The following is a 20,311-nucleotide window of genomic DNA, read 5'->3' as shown; positions in this document are numbered from 1 at the left end:
ATAAAACAATAACAAAAACTCTGAATTCAGCAGGTCATTGGTGGCACATGCCATTAATCCCAGCACATGGAAGGCAGAGGCTGGTGTATCTCTGAGTTCAAGGCCAGCCTAGTCTACAGAGCAGGTTCCAGGACAGCCACAGAGAAACCCTGTCTCAAAAAAAAAAAAAAAAAAAAAAAAAAAGACCCAGGAAATTACATTCCTTTGTATTTACTAAGTGGAGTTGAAAACCTAGTCCACACATAAACTGAAGCATGGGTATCTATCTATATCAGTTTATTCATAATTGCCAGAACTTGGAAGCAACCATCATGTCCTTTAGTAGGTAAATCCATAAACTGTTGTACATCCAGAGGAAGAATAATATTAATAATATTCAGCACATGAAAGCAATGAGCTATCAAGCCATGAACAGATTAAAAGTAATCTAAGTACATATTATTAAGTGAAAGAAGCCAGTGTGAAAAGGTTACATACTATATGGTTCCAATTGCATGGCTTTCTGGCAATGGTGGAACTTAGGACAGAGTGAAAACATCAGTGCTTGCCAGAGATTAGTAGTGAGGGAAGGATGAGTAAATAGGTCACAAAGGGTGTTTAGGGCAATAACTCACATTTTGTTTGATACCGTAATGGTGAATATATACTGTTGTCTATACCTATAAAGCATAAAACATCAGTACTGACTTATTGATTTTGCATGATAATGATGCATTAAATGTAACAAATGTAGTACACTTGTGGAAAAAAGTGCTTGGCTAGAGGTTAGCCTGTATGGAGTAGGAGAATCTTTATTTTCTGCTCAGTTTTGCTAAGAACCTAAAACCGCTCTAAAAAAAAGGCCTTACAAAAAAAACCCCAATATTGGATTTGACTATACAAGCTTCAAAAATATGTGATCAAAGCTAAAAAATTAAAAGAAACGTTGGAAACACAACTAGAACATATAGTTGAGAAAAAACATCCTTAATACGCAGGATCTCATAAATGAAGAGAAATAGATATAAACTCTAGAACTATGGAAGGGGACAGCATTAGACTGCTAGTTGAACCTCCAAACATATATTATTCCCACTTTTTTTGCTAAGTTGAAAGGCTGGGCAGATAGTCACCCAGCTAGGGAGGATATTTTATATTTCTCTTGTGCTACTGTGAGGCCCTGTAACTAGAGCTGCTGCCAAAAGAATGTGAGTTTAAATACTATTTACAATTTCTTTCTCACTTGTTTAGCAGTGAATTATTTGCTTTTAATCCACCCACAACCTGACACTACTTCTTTCTCACCAGAAAATGGAACATGGAATACTTTTGTCAGACCAGTAATTATACCACCAGGAGATGATGAAATCGTGTGATTTAAGACAAATCTATGTCTGAAATTAACATGGCAATCAGACCCAGGGACGTCATGGAACTCTAGGCCTGACCTGGCCAGTATTATCCTGAAATCGGAACAGAGTAACTATGACTACAGGCAAGAGACCGTCACAAGATCCAGCCTATTGACATTCTCTCCTAGGTAGAGTGGGGCAAGGGTAACTAGACCTCATCTTAGGTTACAATCACTCACTGCTTCCTGTGCACCCTGTTCCCCATCTGCACACACTCCTGCCCAACTACATATGGTCAGGAGAGGTGAGAGACTACACAGGAGATAGAAGGTTAGCTGCAGGAGAGACTCCATCTATGCAGCTGCCAAGAGGTCATCACCCATGCTGGACTTGGATGTTTAGTGATGAGCTGTTCTTGAGTCATTCATCTTCCTATAAGTAACATCCTACCTTCTTGCATAAGTAAGTCCAACTAATTTATTTGTTCACAAACCCAGACTTTGATGGCATTGTTTCTTTGGTCTTTCATCAGTGCCTATACTTCTCCACCGGAAAAGTATGTAACAAGTGATTGCTTTTTATTATATAAGAAAGAAGCTGTTACTTTGTTTTCTTATGCCACCTACATAACCTGTATCATAGCAAACAGCACAAAATCATATTCCTGTAATGAATGAGGGGATGAGTGTTGTGTGAGGGAAGTTTCTTCTCCGACATAATAGAAGGTAAATTAAAACAACCATGATCTGTTGGAGAGATTATTTACACAGCAAAACTGAAACAAGTAACAAAATTGATGAAATCTAGTTTATGCATTTGAAGGAAGCAACACTTATTTATTAAAAATGTAAATTAAAATTTCTTTCTTTCTTTTTTTTTTTTTGGTTTTTCCAGACAGGGTTTCTTTGTATTGTTTTGGAGGCTGACCTGGAACTCGCTCTGTAGACCAGGCTGGCCTCAAACTCAGAGATCTGGCTGCCTCTGCCTTCGGAGTGCTGGGATTAAAGGCGTGCACCACCAACTCCCAGCTGTAAATTAATAAAATTTGTGATGAAAATAACTACACCACCACCACCACCAACAGAAAACCAAATTAAAATAATATTCTGGCAGACCCAACCCCTGGCTCTCCCCACACCTGCATGCCCAGCAACAGGGAGACCAGTGGAGACAGAGAGACTCCACCTGCACCCACTCGAAGAAGGGATGGGAAGACGACAGTATAAGAACACACTCAGCAATAGAAAGACCAATATGACTCTACCAGAATTTAGAGACTCCACATCAGCAAGACCCAAAAAGCACACCACAGATGAAGCACAAGACACAGACCTTAAAAATTATTTTATGAAGATAATAGAGACCCTCAAAGAGGAAACAAGGAAATCCCTTAAAGAAATAGAAGAAAAAACAAACCAAAAAGAAAAGAAAAAAAAAACAAATCTCTTAAAGAATCTAAAGAGAGTCAAGAAAAAACAAAGCAAAAAAAAAAACAAAACAAAACAAAAAAAAAAAAAAAACAAGTGAAGGAAACAACCCAAGCAGTCCAAGTCTTGAAAACCGAAATAGAAACAATAAAGAGAACCAGAATGAGGGGATGCTGGAAATAGAAAAGCTGGGTAAACTATCAGGAACTACATATGTAAGTAAGTATAGCCAATAGAATAAAAGAGGTAGAAGAGAGAATCTCAGTGTTGAAGACTCATTAGAGGATATACAGTCATGGACCAAAGAAAATCTCAAGTCAAACAAATCCCTAACACAAAATATCCAGGAAATATGGGACACCATGAAGAGGCCAAACCTGAGAATAATGGGTATAGAAGAAGGTGAAGAAATACAGCTCACAGATACAGAAAATATATTCAACAAAATCATAGAAGAAAACTTCCCTAACCTAAAGAAGGATATGCCTATGAAAATGCAAGAATCTTAGAGAACACCAAATAGACTGGACCAGAAAAAGAAGTCCTTTTACTACATAATAATCAAAACTTCAAACCTACAGAATAAAGAGAAAATATTAAGAGAAGCAAAAGAAAAAGGCCAAGTAACATGTAAAGGCAGATCTATCCAAATTACACCTGACTTCTCAATAGAAACTATGAAAACCAGAAGATCCTGGACAGATGTCCTACAAATGCTAAGGGAAAAAGGACGCCAGCCCAGACTATTATATCTAGCAAAGCTTTTAATTACCACAGATGGAGAATACAAGATATTCCAGGACAAAACCAGATTTAAACAATACATATCCATAAATCCAGCCCAACAGAAAGTACTGGAAGGAAAACTTCAAACCAACAAAGATAACTACACTCACAAAGACATAAGCTATAAATAATCCCACTTTACCAAACACTGAAAGAAAAAGGGAGGGAAAAGCCATACACAATAACACCACCACCAATAAATCCAAAACAAACAAGAATAAACAATCAAAGGTCATTAAATATCCCTCAATGTCAACAGTCTCAACGTGCCTATAAAAAGACACAGACTAGCAGAATGGATACGAAGACAGAACCCATCTTTCTGCTGCATACAAGAAACACATCTCAACATCAAAGACAGACATTACTTCAGAGTAAAGGGATGGGAAAAGATTTTCCAATCAAACTTACCCAAGAAACACGCTGGTATAGCAAGTCTAGTATCTAAAAAATTAGACTTCAAATTAAAATCATTCAAAAGAGATACAGAAAGACATTTCATATTCATCAAAGGAAAATTCCATCAAGATGAAGTCTCAATTCTGAATGCCCCAAATACAAAGGGCACCCACATTCGTAAAAGAAACACTACTAAAGCTCAAATCATACATAAAATCTCACACACTAGTAGTAGGAGACTTCAACACTCTGCTCTCTCCACTAGACAGGACCTCCAGACAGAAACTTAGCAAAGAAACAAAAGAACTAACAGAAGTTATGACTGAGTTGGGTTTAGCAGACATCTAAAGAACATTCCATCCAAATACCAAAGAATATACCTTCTTCTCGGAGCCACATGGAACCTTCTCTAAAATCGACCACATAATCAGGAAACATAGCAAACCTCCACAGATACCAAAAACAAAAACAAAAAAACAAACAAACAAACAAAAAGGAGCCAGGTGGTGGTGGTGCACGCCTTTAATCCCAGCACTCCGGAGGCAGAGGCAGGCGGATCTCTGTGAGTTGGAGGCCGGGCTGGACCGACAGCCTCCAAAACAATACAGAGAAACCCCGTCTCAAAAAACCAAAAAAAAAAAAAAAATCCCCTGTATCTTATCAGACCACCATGCTTTAAAATTAGAATTCAACAACAACACAAATCACAGAAAACCTACAAACTCATAGAAATTGAACAATTTATAATTGCACCATCCCTGGGTCAAAGAAGAAATTAAAGATTTCCTGGAATTCAATGAGAATGAAGACAACATACCCAAACTTATGTGACACTCTGAAAGCAGTGCTGAGAGGAAAGTTCATAGCACTAAGTGCCCACATGAAGAAACTGGCACACTAGAGAATTAATAGCACAACTGAAAGCTCTAGAACAAAAAGAAGCAAATTCACCCAGGAGGAGTAGATGCCAGGAAATAATCAAATTGACGGCTGAATTCAATAAAGTAGAAAGAAATCAGGAAAACGTTGCAAAGAATCAATGAAACAAAGAGTTGGTTCTCTGAGAAAATCAACAAGATAGACAAACCTTTATCCAAGATAACCAAAATGCAGAGAGAGAGCATGCAAATTAACAAAGTCAGAAATGAACAGGGGGACATAACAACGGACACTGAGCAAATTCAGAGAATCCTTAGGTCAGACTTTGAAACCTGTAATCTATAAAATTAAAAAATTTAAAGGAAATGGACAATTTTCTGGATAGATATTACTTGTCAAAATTAAATCAAGAACAGATAAGCAATCTAAACAGACCTATAACCCGTAATGAAATAGAAGCAGTCACCAAAAGTCTCTGACCCAAATAAATCCCAGGCCCAGATAGCTTCAGTGCAGAATTCTACCAGAAATGCAAAGAAGAGTTAATTCCAATAATCCTCAAACTGTTCCACACAATAGAAGCAGGTGGTTCGCTGCCAAACTCTTTTTATGAGGCTACAATTACCTTGGTACCCAAGCCACACAAAGACACAACTACAGACCAATTTCCCTTATGAGCATTGATGTAAAAATACTCAATAAAATACTAGCAAATTGAATGCAAGAACACATCAGGAAAAATCACCCACCTTGAACACTTAGGCTTTATTCCAGGGATGCAGGGATGGTTCAACATTAGAAAATCTATCAATATAATTCACCATATAAACAAACTGCAAAGGAAAACCACATGATCATCTCACTAGATGCTGAAAAAGCCTTTGACAAAATCCAACACCCCTTCATGATAAAGATCCTGGAGAGATCAGGGATAACAGGAACATACCAGAACATAATAAAAGCAATATACAGTAAACCAACAGGTAACATCAAACTAAATGGACAGAAACTCAATGGAATTCTTCTAAAATGAGGAACAAGACAAGGCTGTCCACTCTCTCCATATCTCTTCAATATTGTACTTGAAGTTCTTGCTAGAGCAATAAGACAACAAAAGGAGATCAAGGGGGATACAAATTGGAAAGGAAGAAGTCAAACTTTCAATATTTGCAGCCACAAACAACATTAAATATCTGGGCATAACGCTAACCAAACAAGTGAAAGACCTGTATATCAAGAATTTTGAGTCTCTAAAGAAAGGAATTAAAGAAGATACCAGAAAATGGAAAAATCTGTCATGCTCTTGGATTGGTAGGATCAACATAGTAAAAATGGCAATCTTGCCAAAAGCAATCTACAGATTCAATACAATCCCCATCAAAATGCTGCCACAATTCTTCACACACCTTGAAAGAACAATAATCAACTTTATATGGAAAAACAAAAGACTCAGGATAGCCAAAACAACCCTGTACAATAAAGGAACTTCTGTAGGCATCACCATCCCTGACTTCAAGCTCTACTCTAGAGCTGTAGTCCTGAAAACAGCTTGGCATTGGCACAAAAATAGATAGGTAGACCAATGGAATTGAATCAAAGACCCTGATTTTAAGCAACACACCTATGAACACTCGAATTCAACAAAGAAGCTAAAATTATACAATGGAAAAAAGAAAGCATCTTCATCAAATGGTGCTGGCATAACTGGATATTGGCATGTAGAAGACTGCAGATAGATCAATATCTATTGCCATGCACAAAACTTAAGTCCAAATGGATCAAAGACTTCAACATAAATTCAGCCACAGTGAACCTCTTAGAAAAGAAAGTGGGAGGTACTCTTGAATGAATTGGTACAGGAGACTGCTTCCTGAACATAACACCAGTAGCACAGACACTGAGACACTTAACAAATGGGACCTCCTGAAACTGAGAAGCTGCTGTAAGGCAAAGGGCACAGTCAACAAGACAAAAAGGCAGCCTACAGAATGGGAAAAGATATTAACTAACCCCATATCTGACAGAGGGCTGATCTCCAAAATTTACAAAGAACTCAAGAAGCATGTTTCTAAAACACCAAAGGATCCAATTAAAATGTGGGATACAGAACTAAATAGCGAATTCTCAGTAAGAGTAGTCTAAAATGGCTGAGATACACTTGAGAAAGTGCTCAACATCCTTAGCCATTAAGGAAATGCAAATCAAAACAACTCTGAGATACCATCTCACTCTCATCAGAATGGCTAAAATAAAAAACAGTAATGACAATTTATACTGGACAGGATGTGGAGTAAGGGAAACACTCCTCCACTACTGTTGGGAGTGCCAACTTGCACAGCCATTTTGGAAATCAGTATGGAAATTCTTCAGGAAAATGGGAATCAGTCTACCACAACATCCAGTAATTCCACTCTTAGGCATATATTCAAAATATGCACATTCATATAATAAGGACATCTGTTCAACTATGTTGATAGCAGCATTATTTGAATAGCCAGAACTTGGAAGCAACCTAGATGCCCCTCAACTGAAGAGTGGATAGAAAAAATGTGGCACATTTACACAATGGAGTACTACTCAGCAGAAAAAAAAAAGGAATCTTGATATTTGCAGGCAAATGGATGGCACTAGAAGAAACCATCCTGAGTGAGTGTGAATGGCACCTCCCTGTATTTCTTTAGATCTGAAAAAAGAGAAGAAGAGGAGTAGAGAGGAGGTCAGGGGGAAGCAAGAAGGTTAAGTTGGGGAAAAATAGGGGCGAACAGGATGAGAATTAGCAGAATAGAGGGAGTCATTATAGGTTGGAGGAGAGATCTGGCACCATTGAGATCTCTAGCGATCTACAAGGATGACAGCAACTGGCAAACTAAGCAACAGTGAAGAGACTGTTAATGCCCATCCCTGATAATGAGTTTGATGACTACCTTATATGCCATCCTGGAACTTTCATCCAGTGACTGATGGAAGCAGAGGCAGACACCCACAGCTAAACACTGAACTGAACCCCTAGAAACCAGTGACAGAGAGGCAGGAGTGATGAGCAAAGGGGTAAAGAATTGGCTGGTGAAACCAACAAAAACAGCTGACCTGAACAAGGGGGAGTTCTTGGACCCCAGACCGACAGCTGGGAGGTCAGCATGGAACTGATCCAGAACCCCTGAATGTGGGTGTCAGTGAAGAGGCCTGGACAATCTATTGGGCCCTGGGCAGTAGATCAATATTTATCCCTGGCATATAAATGGACTTTGGCTGCCCATCCCACAATGAGGGATGCTCTCTCAGCCTGGACTCTTACGGGAGGGCCTAGGCCCTGCCCTGAACAAAATGACAGACTCTGGATATCCCCATGGAGAAGGTAGTGGGGATAGGGTGGGAGGCTGGGGGGGGGGCTGGTAGAGGGGTGAGGAAGGAGGGGTGGGAGAGGGAGCTGGGATTGACATGTGAAGCAAGCTTGTTCCTAATTTTAAAAAAATGTAATAAATAAAGAAAATAATATTCTGGAAAAGTGATTATGAAAAAATGATATGGTTTAGTAAAGAAAATTGATGGTCTCTGAACTCCATCCCAAGATAAAGATTTTGTATCATGTCACATTGACATTACAATTTTATTATTATGCTCATTCTGAGTAATCTCAAAATTACTTCACCTTCTTGTGTATATTCCCTTATCTGTAGAGAATGTTTCACTATGTTCAGTGCTTTGCAAGCATCGAGTCAGGTTTTAACAGAAACTATTCATCTATCTATAATTTTAGTCTGATCAGTAGAAACATGACTGCCTGGAGCTGTCAGTCTTCCACAGAGTAACCTGAGCCTTGGTTGCTTCCAAACTTTTCTACTGAAATAACTTTCATCAGCTGAGAAAAACTTTGAATTATTCATTCCCTCAAAATTCTGGAGAACACAAAAGCCTCTAGGTTTTTAGAAATATTGTTTCATTCAAAAAATTGTGTACATTTCGTATTTAACTTGTAGTATAACTCTTTATTTAACTAAAACATGGTTACTCTTAATTTAAGGAATTAGCCCTCCCCTCAGTTCCACTCCCCCAAATTAGCTGTATTTGTCTTACAGCCTTGTCTAGCTGCAAAGCACATATATAATACAACAGAGACTATGGGTCACATGCTAATTCTGTTAACTGTATGTGCTTTGAAGCCAGGCAAGTTACTTAAGACAACATTTATTCTTCTATGCAGGGAAGGGTGTAGAGCAATGCTTAGCAAAGTGTGCCTGCCTGCTGAATATGTATACCCGGAATGTAATGAGCACTTCCTTCTCCCTTTGTTCGCAGTTATGACTTGATGATGATGCACTTTTGTTGTTAATCCCTGGTCTACAAACTTCACCCTAGCAACTCAATAAATACCTGTAACTGTGCTTTCCTCAGTTGCTGGCTGGTAATTTGAGCTTTTTGTTGCATCATACTTTCAATCCGTTGGTTGACTTGCTTTTCCTTCTTGAGCTCATTTCCATAAAATCTGGACCCCTAGAGAAGAAACAAAGCAGAAGAGAAGCATAGAAGGAAAGACCACTTTAGTGACTTAGTGGCCAAGATTGTGACTCAGAAGTCAGACTGGGATCTGAAAGCTACTTCACCTGTCCGTGTCACTTTCCTTATCTGTAAATAGTGCTTCCCTAGCAAGCTGGAGTCCCTAAATTCACCATACACACACACACACACACACACACACACACACACACACACACACACACACACACACAGAGCTAAATTGTATCATTCTTGTGAGACAATACTACAATCTGAGTTAAGATTTGGATTCAAACCAAAAATAAAAAAAATCATCTGTGGTAGAGTCCATGGGGCATACCCAAGCTTTGCCAGCTAGTTCTTCAGTTATCTCCTTTCAGAATTTTAGCAGCAAGTCATTAAATAGCACAATGTAAGACACTGAACCATCTGTTATTCCACCACAAAACACAGTGGCTATCAATTTATCAGGTTCCAGGCATTAAGTTAGTTCTACGTTTGGCTCTCATGAAAAATGTTGCTACAGAGACTTATAAGCAACTTAGCATTGACATACATTGTCAGCCCTCTTAATATGCATCTATGAGGGTATTTCTGTGCCTTATGGTAATGCATGTTTAACCCTTTGAGTAACTGTCAAACTTTTCAGTGACTGAATCATTACTCTGTTACTGCATATGAAGGTTCCAACTTCTTCATATCCCTGTTAACACTTTTGATTGTATTATTTATTATAGCTATTGTAGCTAATAATAGTGTGAATGGCACCTCCCTGTATTTCTTTAGTGACTAATGATGTTGAGTATCTTTTCATGTTTGAGACACAAGTGCATCTTCTTCAATTAAATGCCTACTCATATCTTTTGACCATTTTTTGACTAAGTTGTTGATGTTCAACAGTTACCTCAACTGTCAAATCAAACACTCAGAAATATGCAGTCTTGATATGGTGATATCATTAATAAAGGGAGAGGTATAAATTGACAACCTGGCTATGGGGAATTATTTAGCAATTCATAAAATTATATATATACTATCTGTATTTTGTAGAGCAATTCCACTTCTAGATATCTTTTTTTATAGTTGCCATAATTAAGATTAGTAAATGTAGCCAGGTGATGGTGGCATATGCCTTTAATCCCAGAAGAGGCAGGCAGATCTCCATGAGTTCAAAGCCAACCTGGTTTACATAATGAATACCAGGACAGCCAGGAATACATATTTAGACCCTGCCTCAAAAATATATATATATAAATGAATGATTAGGAATGACTTATATATCAATCATTAATAATTCTGATTCGATCAATAAACTATATCTACATATGCAAGTATAAAATCCCTATTATAATATTTACAAGGGGTAAAAAGAAAACAAGAAAAAATCATGTGCATTCCTTTGCTTTTATATATGCATATTATATAAATTCAATGTAGAAAGCTTGGTAAAAAGAGCAACAGATTTGAAAAGCATTTATGTATTTCATATCTTAATGATATATTAGAACATTTTTAATTAATAAAAAGGATAGTAAAACCAAAACCTAATGGTTTTAACTAAATCACAGATAAAGAAGCAAGAACATACCTTTGTGGCATCCATTATAATTTTGTTAATTTTCTCTTTATCTAGTCCTTCCATTCCTGCTTTATTATCATTTAGTCCCATCCTAAGCAGAAGATCATCATTGTAATTATTCTTTTCCTTTGTGTTATCCATGATGTAAACAAGATAATTTCTTCTGTATTAGCTGCAAAGGCACACAAAATAAGCACTGCTTTTGAGTGTCCACAGAAGGGCTGGAGAGAACAACTGTTAGTGTAGTGCATAGCATGCGAGAGGCTCTAGGCTCAGTCCCCATCACAGCAATACTGGGGAGGCAGGGAAGATGGAGCAGAAGGTCAAGGCCATCCCCAGCTATGCAGTGAATTTGAGGCTGGTTTGAGCTACATGCAACCCTGTCTGAAAAACCAAAAACATATTTTAGCTCTTGAGAAATTACTAGGCAGCAGGCAGTGGTGGCACACACCTTTAATCCCAGCACTTAGCGGTAGAGGCAGGTGGATCTCTGTGATTTAGAGACCAGCCTGGTCTACAGAGCAAGTTCCAGGACAGCCAGAGCTACACAGAGAAACCCTATCTTGAAAAACAAAAAAAAAAAAAAAATGACTACTCAAGTATTTGCCATTATTATCCTAAGTTTACTATCTTTCTAGAGACAAGACAAGAATGAACATTCCCTACACCTTTTGTGCCAGCCACTGTGTTTGCTGCCTACATACACACGCTAAACAGTTCTAAAAGACAGATGTTACTACTCCAAATATATAAAGAGGGGAAGCCTGAGTCTCAGAACATGTATGTTAACGTAAATTTGCTGGAAAATGGCTACATGTTTGTTAAAAACAAATCCAAGTCCAAACCTCATGTTTTTTTTTTCTATTGAAAACAGTTTTTATTTCGTAGCCTCTCCACCCACTCAAATTCACACATTTTCATTCTCCCTTTAAAAACCAAGCAAGCAAGCAAGCAAGCAAAAAGTACACTATGAACAAAAAATTAGGAAACACACATGCACACACACACATAAAAATATACACCAAAATACACAAGCAAAAGACCAATAAGACAATAAAACAAAAAAAAATGCCAACCAAAGCAACATGAGACAGAAAATCTACAAAAATACCATTGAGTTCATTTTGTGTTAGATACTGCTGGGCATGGGTCCTACCCTGAAGTATGGTTACTAAACCCCGTGAGGCTCCATTGGAGAAAAATAACCTTTCAGGTACAAGCAGATATCAAATACAGATATGGGAGGTCATGATCACTTCCCCTTCTCATCAATGGAGCCACCTCTGTCTTGAACCTGTGTCTGCACTGAGAATGTTGCCACAGTCTCTATGAATTCGTATGTGAATTTGTCCTGTTTGAAGGACACTGCTTTCTTGAAGCCACCCATCCTCTCCAGCTCTTACAATCTTCCTGCTTTTCTTCCATGCATCTCCCTAAGCCCCAAGGGGATGGCTTGATGAAGACAAGATATCCACTTAAGAATGAGTGTTCCAAAAATCTCACACTCTCTGAATATTGTCCAGTTATAATTCTAGGTGTTAGTTCTCACCTACTGCAAGAAGTTGTTTCTCTGATGATGGCTGAATCAGGAACCAATTTATGGGTATAGCAGAATCTTATTAGGAGATATTGCTACAGTCCCTTTGGAATAGTGATTCTCAAGCTGTGGATCACAACCCCTTTGGGGGTTGAATGACCCTTTCATAGGAGTGGCTTAAGACTATAGGAAAACACAGATATTTAAAACTTGTGACAGTAGCAAAATTACTGTTATTAAGTAGAAACAAAACTAATTTTATGGTTGAGGGATCACCACAACATGAGGTTACACCATTAGGAAGGTTGAGAACTATTGCTTTAGAAGAATAACAGTATTAGGTTTTCCCTTAGGCCTATATGGCCTATCTAGCCTGGGGTTCTTAGTCACCACAGCAGTGTCAGGCATGGGCTCCATCTCATGGAGTGTGCTTAACTCCAATCAGAGTGGTTGGTCACTCCCACAGTGTTAGGGCCACTATAGCACCAGCATAGCTTGCTGGAAGGTCACCACTGCAGATTGCAGGGTTTGTAGCTAGGTTGACAGTTACCTTTATTCTCTGGCAGCACTTAAGCGTATTCTCCAGGACCATGAACATCAATCTTTAGGGATGAAGCCTCTAGTTAGGCACCAGTTCTATGTCTCCATGTTTGATGAATTATGTAAGTGCTGTATCAGCAAAAGGGTTTTACCATTAGTTTTGGGAGAGCAACCAATAGCTTTGGTAATAGCCTGAGATGCTTGTGAATTTCCTTGGTGCTACTTTGGCCAATGACTCAATAGATATAACCCAAAACCAAGTACTGGAGGTTTTACTTGATGGCATAAGATATCTAGTTGGGGCATTATCTCCCCATTATTTGATGACTCCATTTAGATTTCTTACATATACATATATACTCTAAGAGTATAGTACTAAGTTTCCATATGGCCCCTCAAATTCCTGTTAATATCAGTTGTCCCTCCCCATATTCTCTCACCCCTATCCTTTTTCCTCTCTCCATTTAGTCCACACACTCCAGCCTCGCCACTGTCTTTTCAAATCAATATATCCTATATCCCTTTTCTTGGGAGATCCTCTTCTTCTCCCGAGTGCCTTACTACACACCTAACCTCCATGGTTATACATATTATAGAATACAAATTGAAAGCTTAAAAGCTAACAAACATACATAAGAGAAAATATACAATATTGTCTCTTTGAGTCTGGGTTACCTGACTCAGGATGATTTTTTTTCTAGTCTCACCCATTTACCTGCAAATTTAATAACTTTTAAACAGTTGAGTAACAGTCAATCATGTAAATGTACCACACTTCATTATTTATCAGTTGATGGACAGTTAGGCTATTGTAAATTTTTGTCTATTATGAATAGAACAGCAATGAACAAGTATCTCTGTTGTAGGATATAGAGGTCCTTTGGGTATATGACCAAGGATAGTCTAGCTGGCTCTTGAAGTAGAGCTATTTCCAGTTTCCTGAGGAGCCACCACACTGATTTCCATAGTGGCTGCACAAGTGTGCACTCCTACCAGCAGTGAATAAGGGCTCTCCTTTCCCCACATCCTCATCAGCATGAGCTGTCATTTGTTTTATGATCTTGGCCACTGTGACTGGAGTAAGATAAAAATCTCAAAGTAGTTTCGATTTGCACTCCCTGATGACTAAAGATGTTGAACATTTCTTTAAGTGTTTCTCAACCATTTGTTTTTGTTTAGTTCTCTACCACATTTTAAAAAATTGCACATATATATTCAGATATATGATTGGTAAAGAACTTTTCACAGTGTGTAGCCTACTGCTTTGCCCAGTTGATGGTGTCCTTGGCCATACAGAAGCTTTTCAGTTTTATGAGGTCCCATTTATTGTTAGTCTTAGTGTCTGTGTTACTAGTATCTTGTTAAGAAAGTGTTTTCCTTTGCCAATGAGTTAAACACTATTCTCCACGGCTCACATCAGAATCAGGGCCTTATGCCAAGGTCCTTAATCCATTTGGACTTGTTTTGTGTAGGGTGATAAATATGGATCTATTTTCTTTCTTCTACTTGCAGTCATCTAGTTTGACCAGCACCAGTTATTGAAGATGCTGTCTTTTTTCAATATGCATTTCTGGCATGCACATATATATATATATATATATATATGATTCAGGTGTCCATAGGTGTGTGGGCATAGTCTGGGTCTTCAATTCAATTCCATTGATCAACTTATCTATTTTTGTGCCAATACTATGCTGTTTATATTCCTACAGTTCTATAGTACTACTTGAGATTAAGGGTGCGACTATTTCCAGCAGTTCTTTTATTAATCAAATTGTTTTACTCTTTTAGCTACCCTGTATTTTTTAAATTTTTTTTAATTTCTGTGAAGAAATTAGAATTTTGATGGGGATTGTGTTAAATCTGTAGATTTCTTTTGGTAGGATGGCCATTTTTACTATGTTAATCCTACCCCATGAGCATGAGAAATATTTCCATTTTCTGAAAACAAATTTATTTCATCAATGTCTTTATTACACATGTCTTTCACTTGTTGGTTAGAATTACCCCAAGGTATTTTTTGAGGCTATTGTAAAAGGTTTTGTTTCCCTATTTTCTCAGTAGTACATAGGAAAGCTACTGATTTTTGTGTGTTTTGTATGCTATGCTGCTACTTTATTGAAAGCATTTTTAGCATGGAAAGTTCTTTTTTTTTTTTTTTTTGAGACAGGGTTTCTCTGTGTAACAGCCTTGGCTGTCCTGGGACTCATTCTGTAGACCAGGCTGGCTTTGAACTTACAGAGATCTGCCTACCACTGCCTCCCAAGTGCTGGGATTAAAGGCGTGTGCTGCCACCAAGCATGCATAAAAAGTTTTTAATGGAAATTTTAGGGCCTTTTATGTATAGAGTTATATTAATGCAAATGAAACACTGACTTCTTTTTCTATTTGTATCCCCTTGATCTCCTTCAGCTGTCTGATTACTCTACCTGAGACTTCAAGCACTATACCAAATAGGTATGGAGAGAGTGGACTTCCTTGTTTTGTTCCTGATTTCTGTGCAAATGCTTCAAGTTTCTCCCTGTTTAGGTTGGCCTTGGCTGTGGAATTGCTGTAAACTGCCTTTATTATATAGAGGTATGTCCCTATATCTCTAGTCTCTTCAGGACTTTTATCATAAAGGGATGATGGATTTTTGTCAAAAGACTTTATGCATTTAATGAGATGATCACGTCTGCTTATGTGTGTGTTAGCTTTATTGGTTTATGTATCTTGAACCATTCCTGCCTCTCTGGGATGAAGCCAAGTTGATTACAGCTGATAACATTTCTGGTGTGTTCCTGGGTTTGGTTTTGAAGTATTTAATTGACAGTTATTGCACCTGTGTTCATAAGGGATCTTGGTCTATAATTCTCTTTCTTTGTTGGGTCTTTGCATAGTTTAGGTATTGGGATAATTGTGGCCTCATATCCCTTTCATTTCTATTTTGTGGAATAATCTGAGGAATATTGGTGTTAATTCTTCTGTGAAGGTCTAATAGAACTCTGCACTGAATCCCTGAGCTTTTGGGGCCAGGAGACTTTTAATTACTGCTTCTATTTCACCTGGGGTTATGGGTCTGTTTAAATTGCGTATCTGATCTTAATTTGACTTTGGTAGGTCATATATGTCAAGAAATCCATCCAGTTTAGAAGATTACAGATTTTCAAAGCATGTCATTATTCTCTGGATTTCATCAGTGTCTGTTGTCATGTGTCCCTTTCTATCTCTAGTTATGTTAATTTGGATCTTGTCTTTCCACTCGTTAGTTAATTTGGCTAAGAGTTTGTCAATCTTACTGATTTTTTCAAAGAACCAACTCTTCCTTTCATTGAGTCTTTGTATTATGTTTTCTGTTTCCATTTCATTGATTTCAGTCCTTAGTTTGATTATTTATTGATGTCTTCTCCTTTTGGGCGTTTATTTATTTATTTGTATTTTCTAGTGCTTTCAAGTGTGCTATTAAGTTACTAGTATGTGATCTCCCCAATTTTTTAGTGTAGACAGTGCTATCAACTTGTCTCTCAGAACTGCCTTCATTGTGTCCCATAGGATAGGGTACATTGTGCCTTCATTTAATTCAATTCTAAAAAGTTTTTAATTTCCTACTTGATTTCTGTCTTGACCAGGTTTTCATTCAATAGTGAGTTGCTTATTTTCTGTGAGTTTGTAAACTTTCTGTTGCTATTGATATCCAGCTTTAAACTATGGTGGTCTGATAGGATATAGGGTGTTATTTCAATTTTCTTCTATCTGTTGAGATTTGTTTTGTGTAGAAGTACACAGTTTTGGAGCTTGCATAGCTTCTATGAGCTTCTGAGAAGAAAGAATTTGTGTTTGTGTGAAATGTTCTGTAAATATCTGTTAGGTCTGTTTGATTTATGATATTATTTAACTCCAGCATGTCTCTGTTTAGTTTTTGTCTGGGTGACCTGCTTATTGGTGAGAGTGAGGTTTTGAAGTCACCTCTCTGTGTGAGGCTCAGCTGTAGTAGTGTTTCTTTTATAAATTTGGGTGCTCTTGGTTTTGGTTTTGTTTTTTTCTTTGAGACAGGGTTTATCTGTGGCTTTGGAGGTTGTCCTGGAACTCGCTCTGTAGACCACGCTGGCCTCGAACTCACAAAGATCCACCTGCCTCTGCCTCCCGAGTGCTGGAATTAAAGGCGTGCGCCATCAACACCCAGCTTTGGGTGCTCTTGTTAAACCTCATATTTTTATCCACTGTACAGAGAACAAATATAACACCTCCCTATTATACATGCCAAGTCCAGTTGTAGTTATTACTGACTACATAATAGAGCTCAATTCAGGTATCAAAAACATAGTGAAAAATCCATTCACACCCAGGGAATGACTACATTGCACAATGTTATGCTACTTTTTAAACTAAGAAAAAAAAAACCTTAGACAATTCAGGCAGGAGGATCACTTGAACCCAGCAATGAAGACCAGTCTGTATAAAAACCATACACATGAGCTGCCAATATAGCTCAGTAGATAAAATACTTATCATGCAACCTGGTAACCTGAGTTCAATCTCCAGTTCCCACAGGGGAAGCAGAGAACCAACTTCCAAAAGTTGTTCTTTTACCTCCACACATACTCTGTGGCATGTCTGTACCAGTTTTACACACACACACTCTCTCTCTCTTTTTCTCTTTCACACATATACATAATAAAATTTTTAAAAATTTCATTAAAAATATACACACACAAAGCTATACAACAACATGCACAACAGGTTTATTTATTTTTAGGATTAATCTCTCTGATTATTTATCAGAGAGAAAAAAATTTAAAAATTAAGCAAGATTAAGTGAATTATTTATCATAACTCTGCTGATAAGTTGAGGAATTAGGATGGCATCCACGTTTCCTTATTCAACTCTAATGAAGCTCTTTTGCCATCAGTTACCTCTGTTGGGGTTCACTTATAATACAAACAAATGGCTAGGTGGACAGCAGCCATGTAGCTACAACAGTGATAAGAACCTATATGTGCAATTTAAAGTCTTTCATAACATGGCTAGGTGGACAGCAGCCACATACGTACAGCAGTGATAAGAACCTATATGTACAATTTAAAGTCTTTCATAACATGGCTAGGTGGACAGCAGCCATGTAGCTACAACAGTGATAAGAACCTATATGTGCAATTTAAAGTCTTTCATAACATGGCTAGGTGGACAGCAGCCACATACGTACAGCAGTGATAGGAACCTATGTGTATGATTTAAAGATTTTCATAACAATGCTGCTTCCATTTTGAGTACTAGCAAAGAATAAAAATGATTTTCATTATTCAAAAAGAAGTTTTGAATACTCTGACTTCTAATGGTAGTTCCATTAGAGGAGTAAAATTCTGGTACATTAATGCACTTGGGAGGCTGAAGCAGGAGCATTACAAGTGCCAGGCCAGTTGGGGCTACATAGCAACACATTATCTAAAACCAAACAAGTATACACTATTTATTCTCAAACACTGCTATATATTGCACACCCCTGGAGACCTTTATAAAAATCCTGAGGTTCAAGTCCCAACACATACTAAACAAATCATGGAGAGTTGGATATCAGCATTAATATATCTATGTGCTTTCAACATTCTTCCAAAGTGTTGGAACTATGAGTGTGACTATTATCTCTGATGGTCTGTATCTTAAGGATATAATGGTTGTCTTTCTGTTCTCAATATTTGAATTGTTTTTCCCTCAACTATTACATTAAGTCTAATATTGTATTATATTTCACTTCAGCAATTCTGTTACTTGACATTGTTCTTAGAAAGCAGGCAAATGTAGCTCAATTATAATTTCATCATAACAACACATAAGAATTGGTCAAAATAAACACAATCCTCCATTTAATTTGCCTTGTCCTTTAAACGATAAAATGTATGAAAATATACTGAATGACTACTATTTTACATATACTTTACATACTAACATATTTATATTTGTTAGCTGGCCAAAGTCTCAGAATTGATTTGGGTTCTTAATTGTATCAGAACTGAGCTGTTAGAAACACTGTTAGAAAGGTAGAGTTAGTTTCCAGCTACCTCCCTGCCTGTTAATGCATTTATTCTCATCAGGATACATGTAGTATCATTTATACAGCCACGACTTCCAGGTTAACAGTGCTAGCTTCAGTGCCTGTCTGGCATCTTACAATTTAGTATGTCTAGGGAAGAAGGAGGGGGGCTTTCAGGGAAGAAGGGGGCAGTCAGAGAGAACGATATACATGTACAAAACTGTCAAATAACAATATTTCTACAATTATACATGTTCAAAATAGATCTTCACTGCTTCCATGCCCAAGCCAGCTCCTTTCTCCTCCCAGATGAGGGTTCCAAATTCTTCTTTCAAGAGTCATTCTTGATCTTTTCCTTTTCACACGCTCACATCCAAACTATCAGGAAGTCCTGGGGACTCTTTCGAAACACATCCTGAGTACACTTGCCTCTCACTTTCCTCACTCCTGTCATGCTAATCTGAACTACCATTATCTCTGGCCTGGATGACTCCAACAGACTCTCTTTGAGTCTGCCTCTGCTCTTACTGCTGATTATCAATACAGAATTCTAACCAACTCTACTTCTTTCCTTCTTTTTTTTCCAGAGGTTACTTATTTATTTTTACATGTGCATGCTGTGTGTATGAGTGCGAGCACGTGCTCACATGTGGAGGCTGACATTGATAGGTATTTTTTTCATCATTCTCTACTTTATTGACTGAAGAAGTCTCTAGCTCATCAGTTCTGGCTAGTTTAAGTAGGCAGCTTGCTCTGGGGACCCTATCTTTTTGGCTTCTAAGTGCTGGGATTATAGATGGCCTCCAGAGCTAACAGTTATCTGGCTTTTTATGTGGGCTCTAGGGATCCAAACTCTGGTCCTGATGCTCAGTGCTTTATCCACTGACCCATCTCCCCAGCTTTATTGCTGACTCTCTTAAGACACCAATTAGATCATAGCACTTTGGGGCTGAAAATTGTACAATGCCATTCCATATCGCTTCAGAATAAAGCCTAAAATACTCAAAATGACCTTCTAGGTCCCAAAGAATCTAGACCTGCCAGGTGTAGTGGTGCATACCTTTAATTTCAGCACTCAATGGGCAGAAGCAGGTGATCTCTGTGAGTTCAAGGCCAGTGGTCTACATATTAAACTCCAATACAGCCACACATACACAGTGAAATGCTGACTCAAAAACAAACAAAACACCTGCAAAGCAAAACTAAGAAAAAGAATCTACATCCTGCTGCTGGTCAGCTCACAGTTGTCCAACACCCTCGTCCTCTTCACTACACTCTAGTCACAACATCTTCCTTGCTGGTTCTCAATTCTACATGGCACATGCTAGTCT

At 37.9% G+C, this 20,311-nt stretch overlaps 1 protein-coding gene across 1 annotated transcript in view; it reads right to left on the bottom strand.

Moving 5' to 3' along the window:
- The window catches only part of Polk (DNA polymerase kappa), a 69,889-nt gene that overhangs the window by 36,897 nt on the left and 12,681 nt on the right, over positions 1-20,311 (bottom strand). Inside the window, exons 2-3 of the mRNA XM_013126727.3 lie at positions 10,905-11,067; positions 9,194-9,313 (exon numbers count right to left, since the gene is read on the bottom strand). Coding sequence (XP_012982181.1) covers positions 9,194-9,313; positions 10,905-11,036 — 252 coding nt within the window. The 5' untranslated portion in view covers positions 11,037-11,067. The remainder of the gene's footprint in view (positions 1-9,193; positions 9,314-10,904; positions 11,068-20,311) is intronic.

The sequence above is a fragment of the Mesocricetus auratus genome, unplaced genomic scaffold (assembly GCF_017639785.1).
Source record: "Mesocricetus auratus isolate SY011 unplaced genomic scaffold, BCM_Maur_2.0 Super-Scaffold_100020, whole genome shotgun sequence".
Lineage (NCBI taxonomy): Eukaryota > Metazoa > Chordata > Mammalia > Rodentia > Cricetidae > Mesocricetus > Mesocricetus auratus.
The sequence above is the reverse complement of the archived record's forward strand: the minus strand, read 5'-3'. Positions and strand labels throughout refer to the sequence as shown.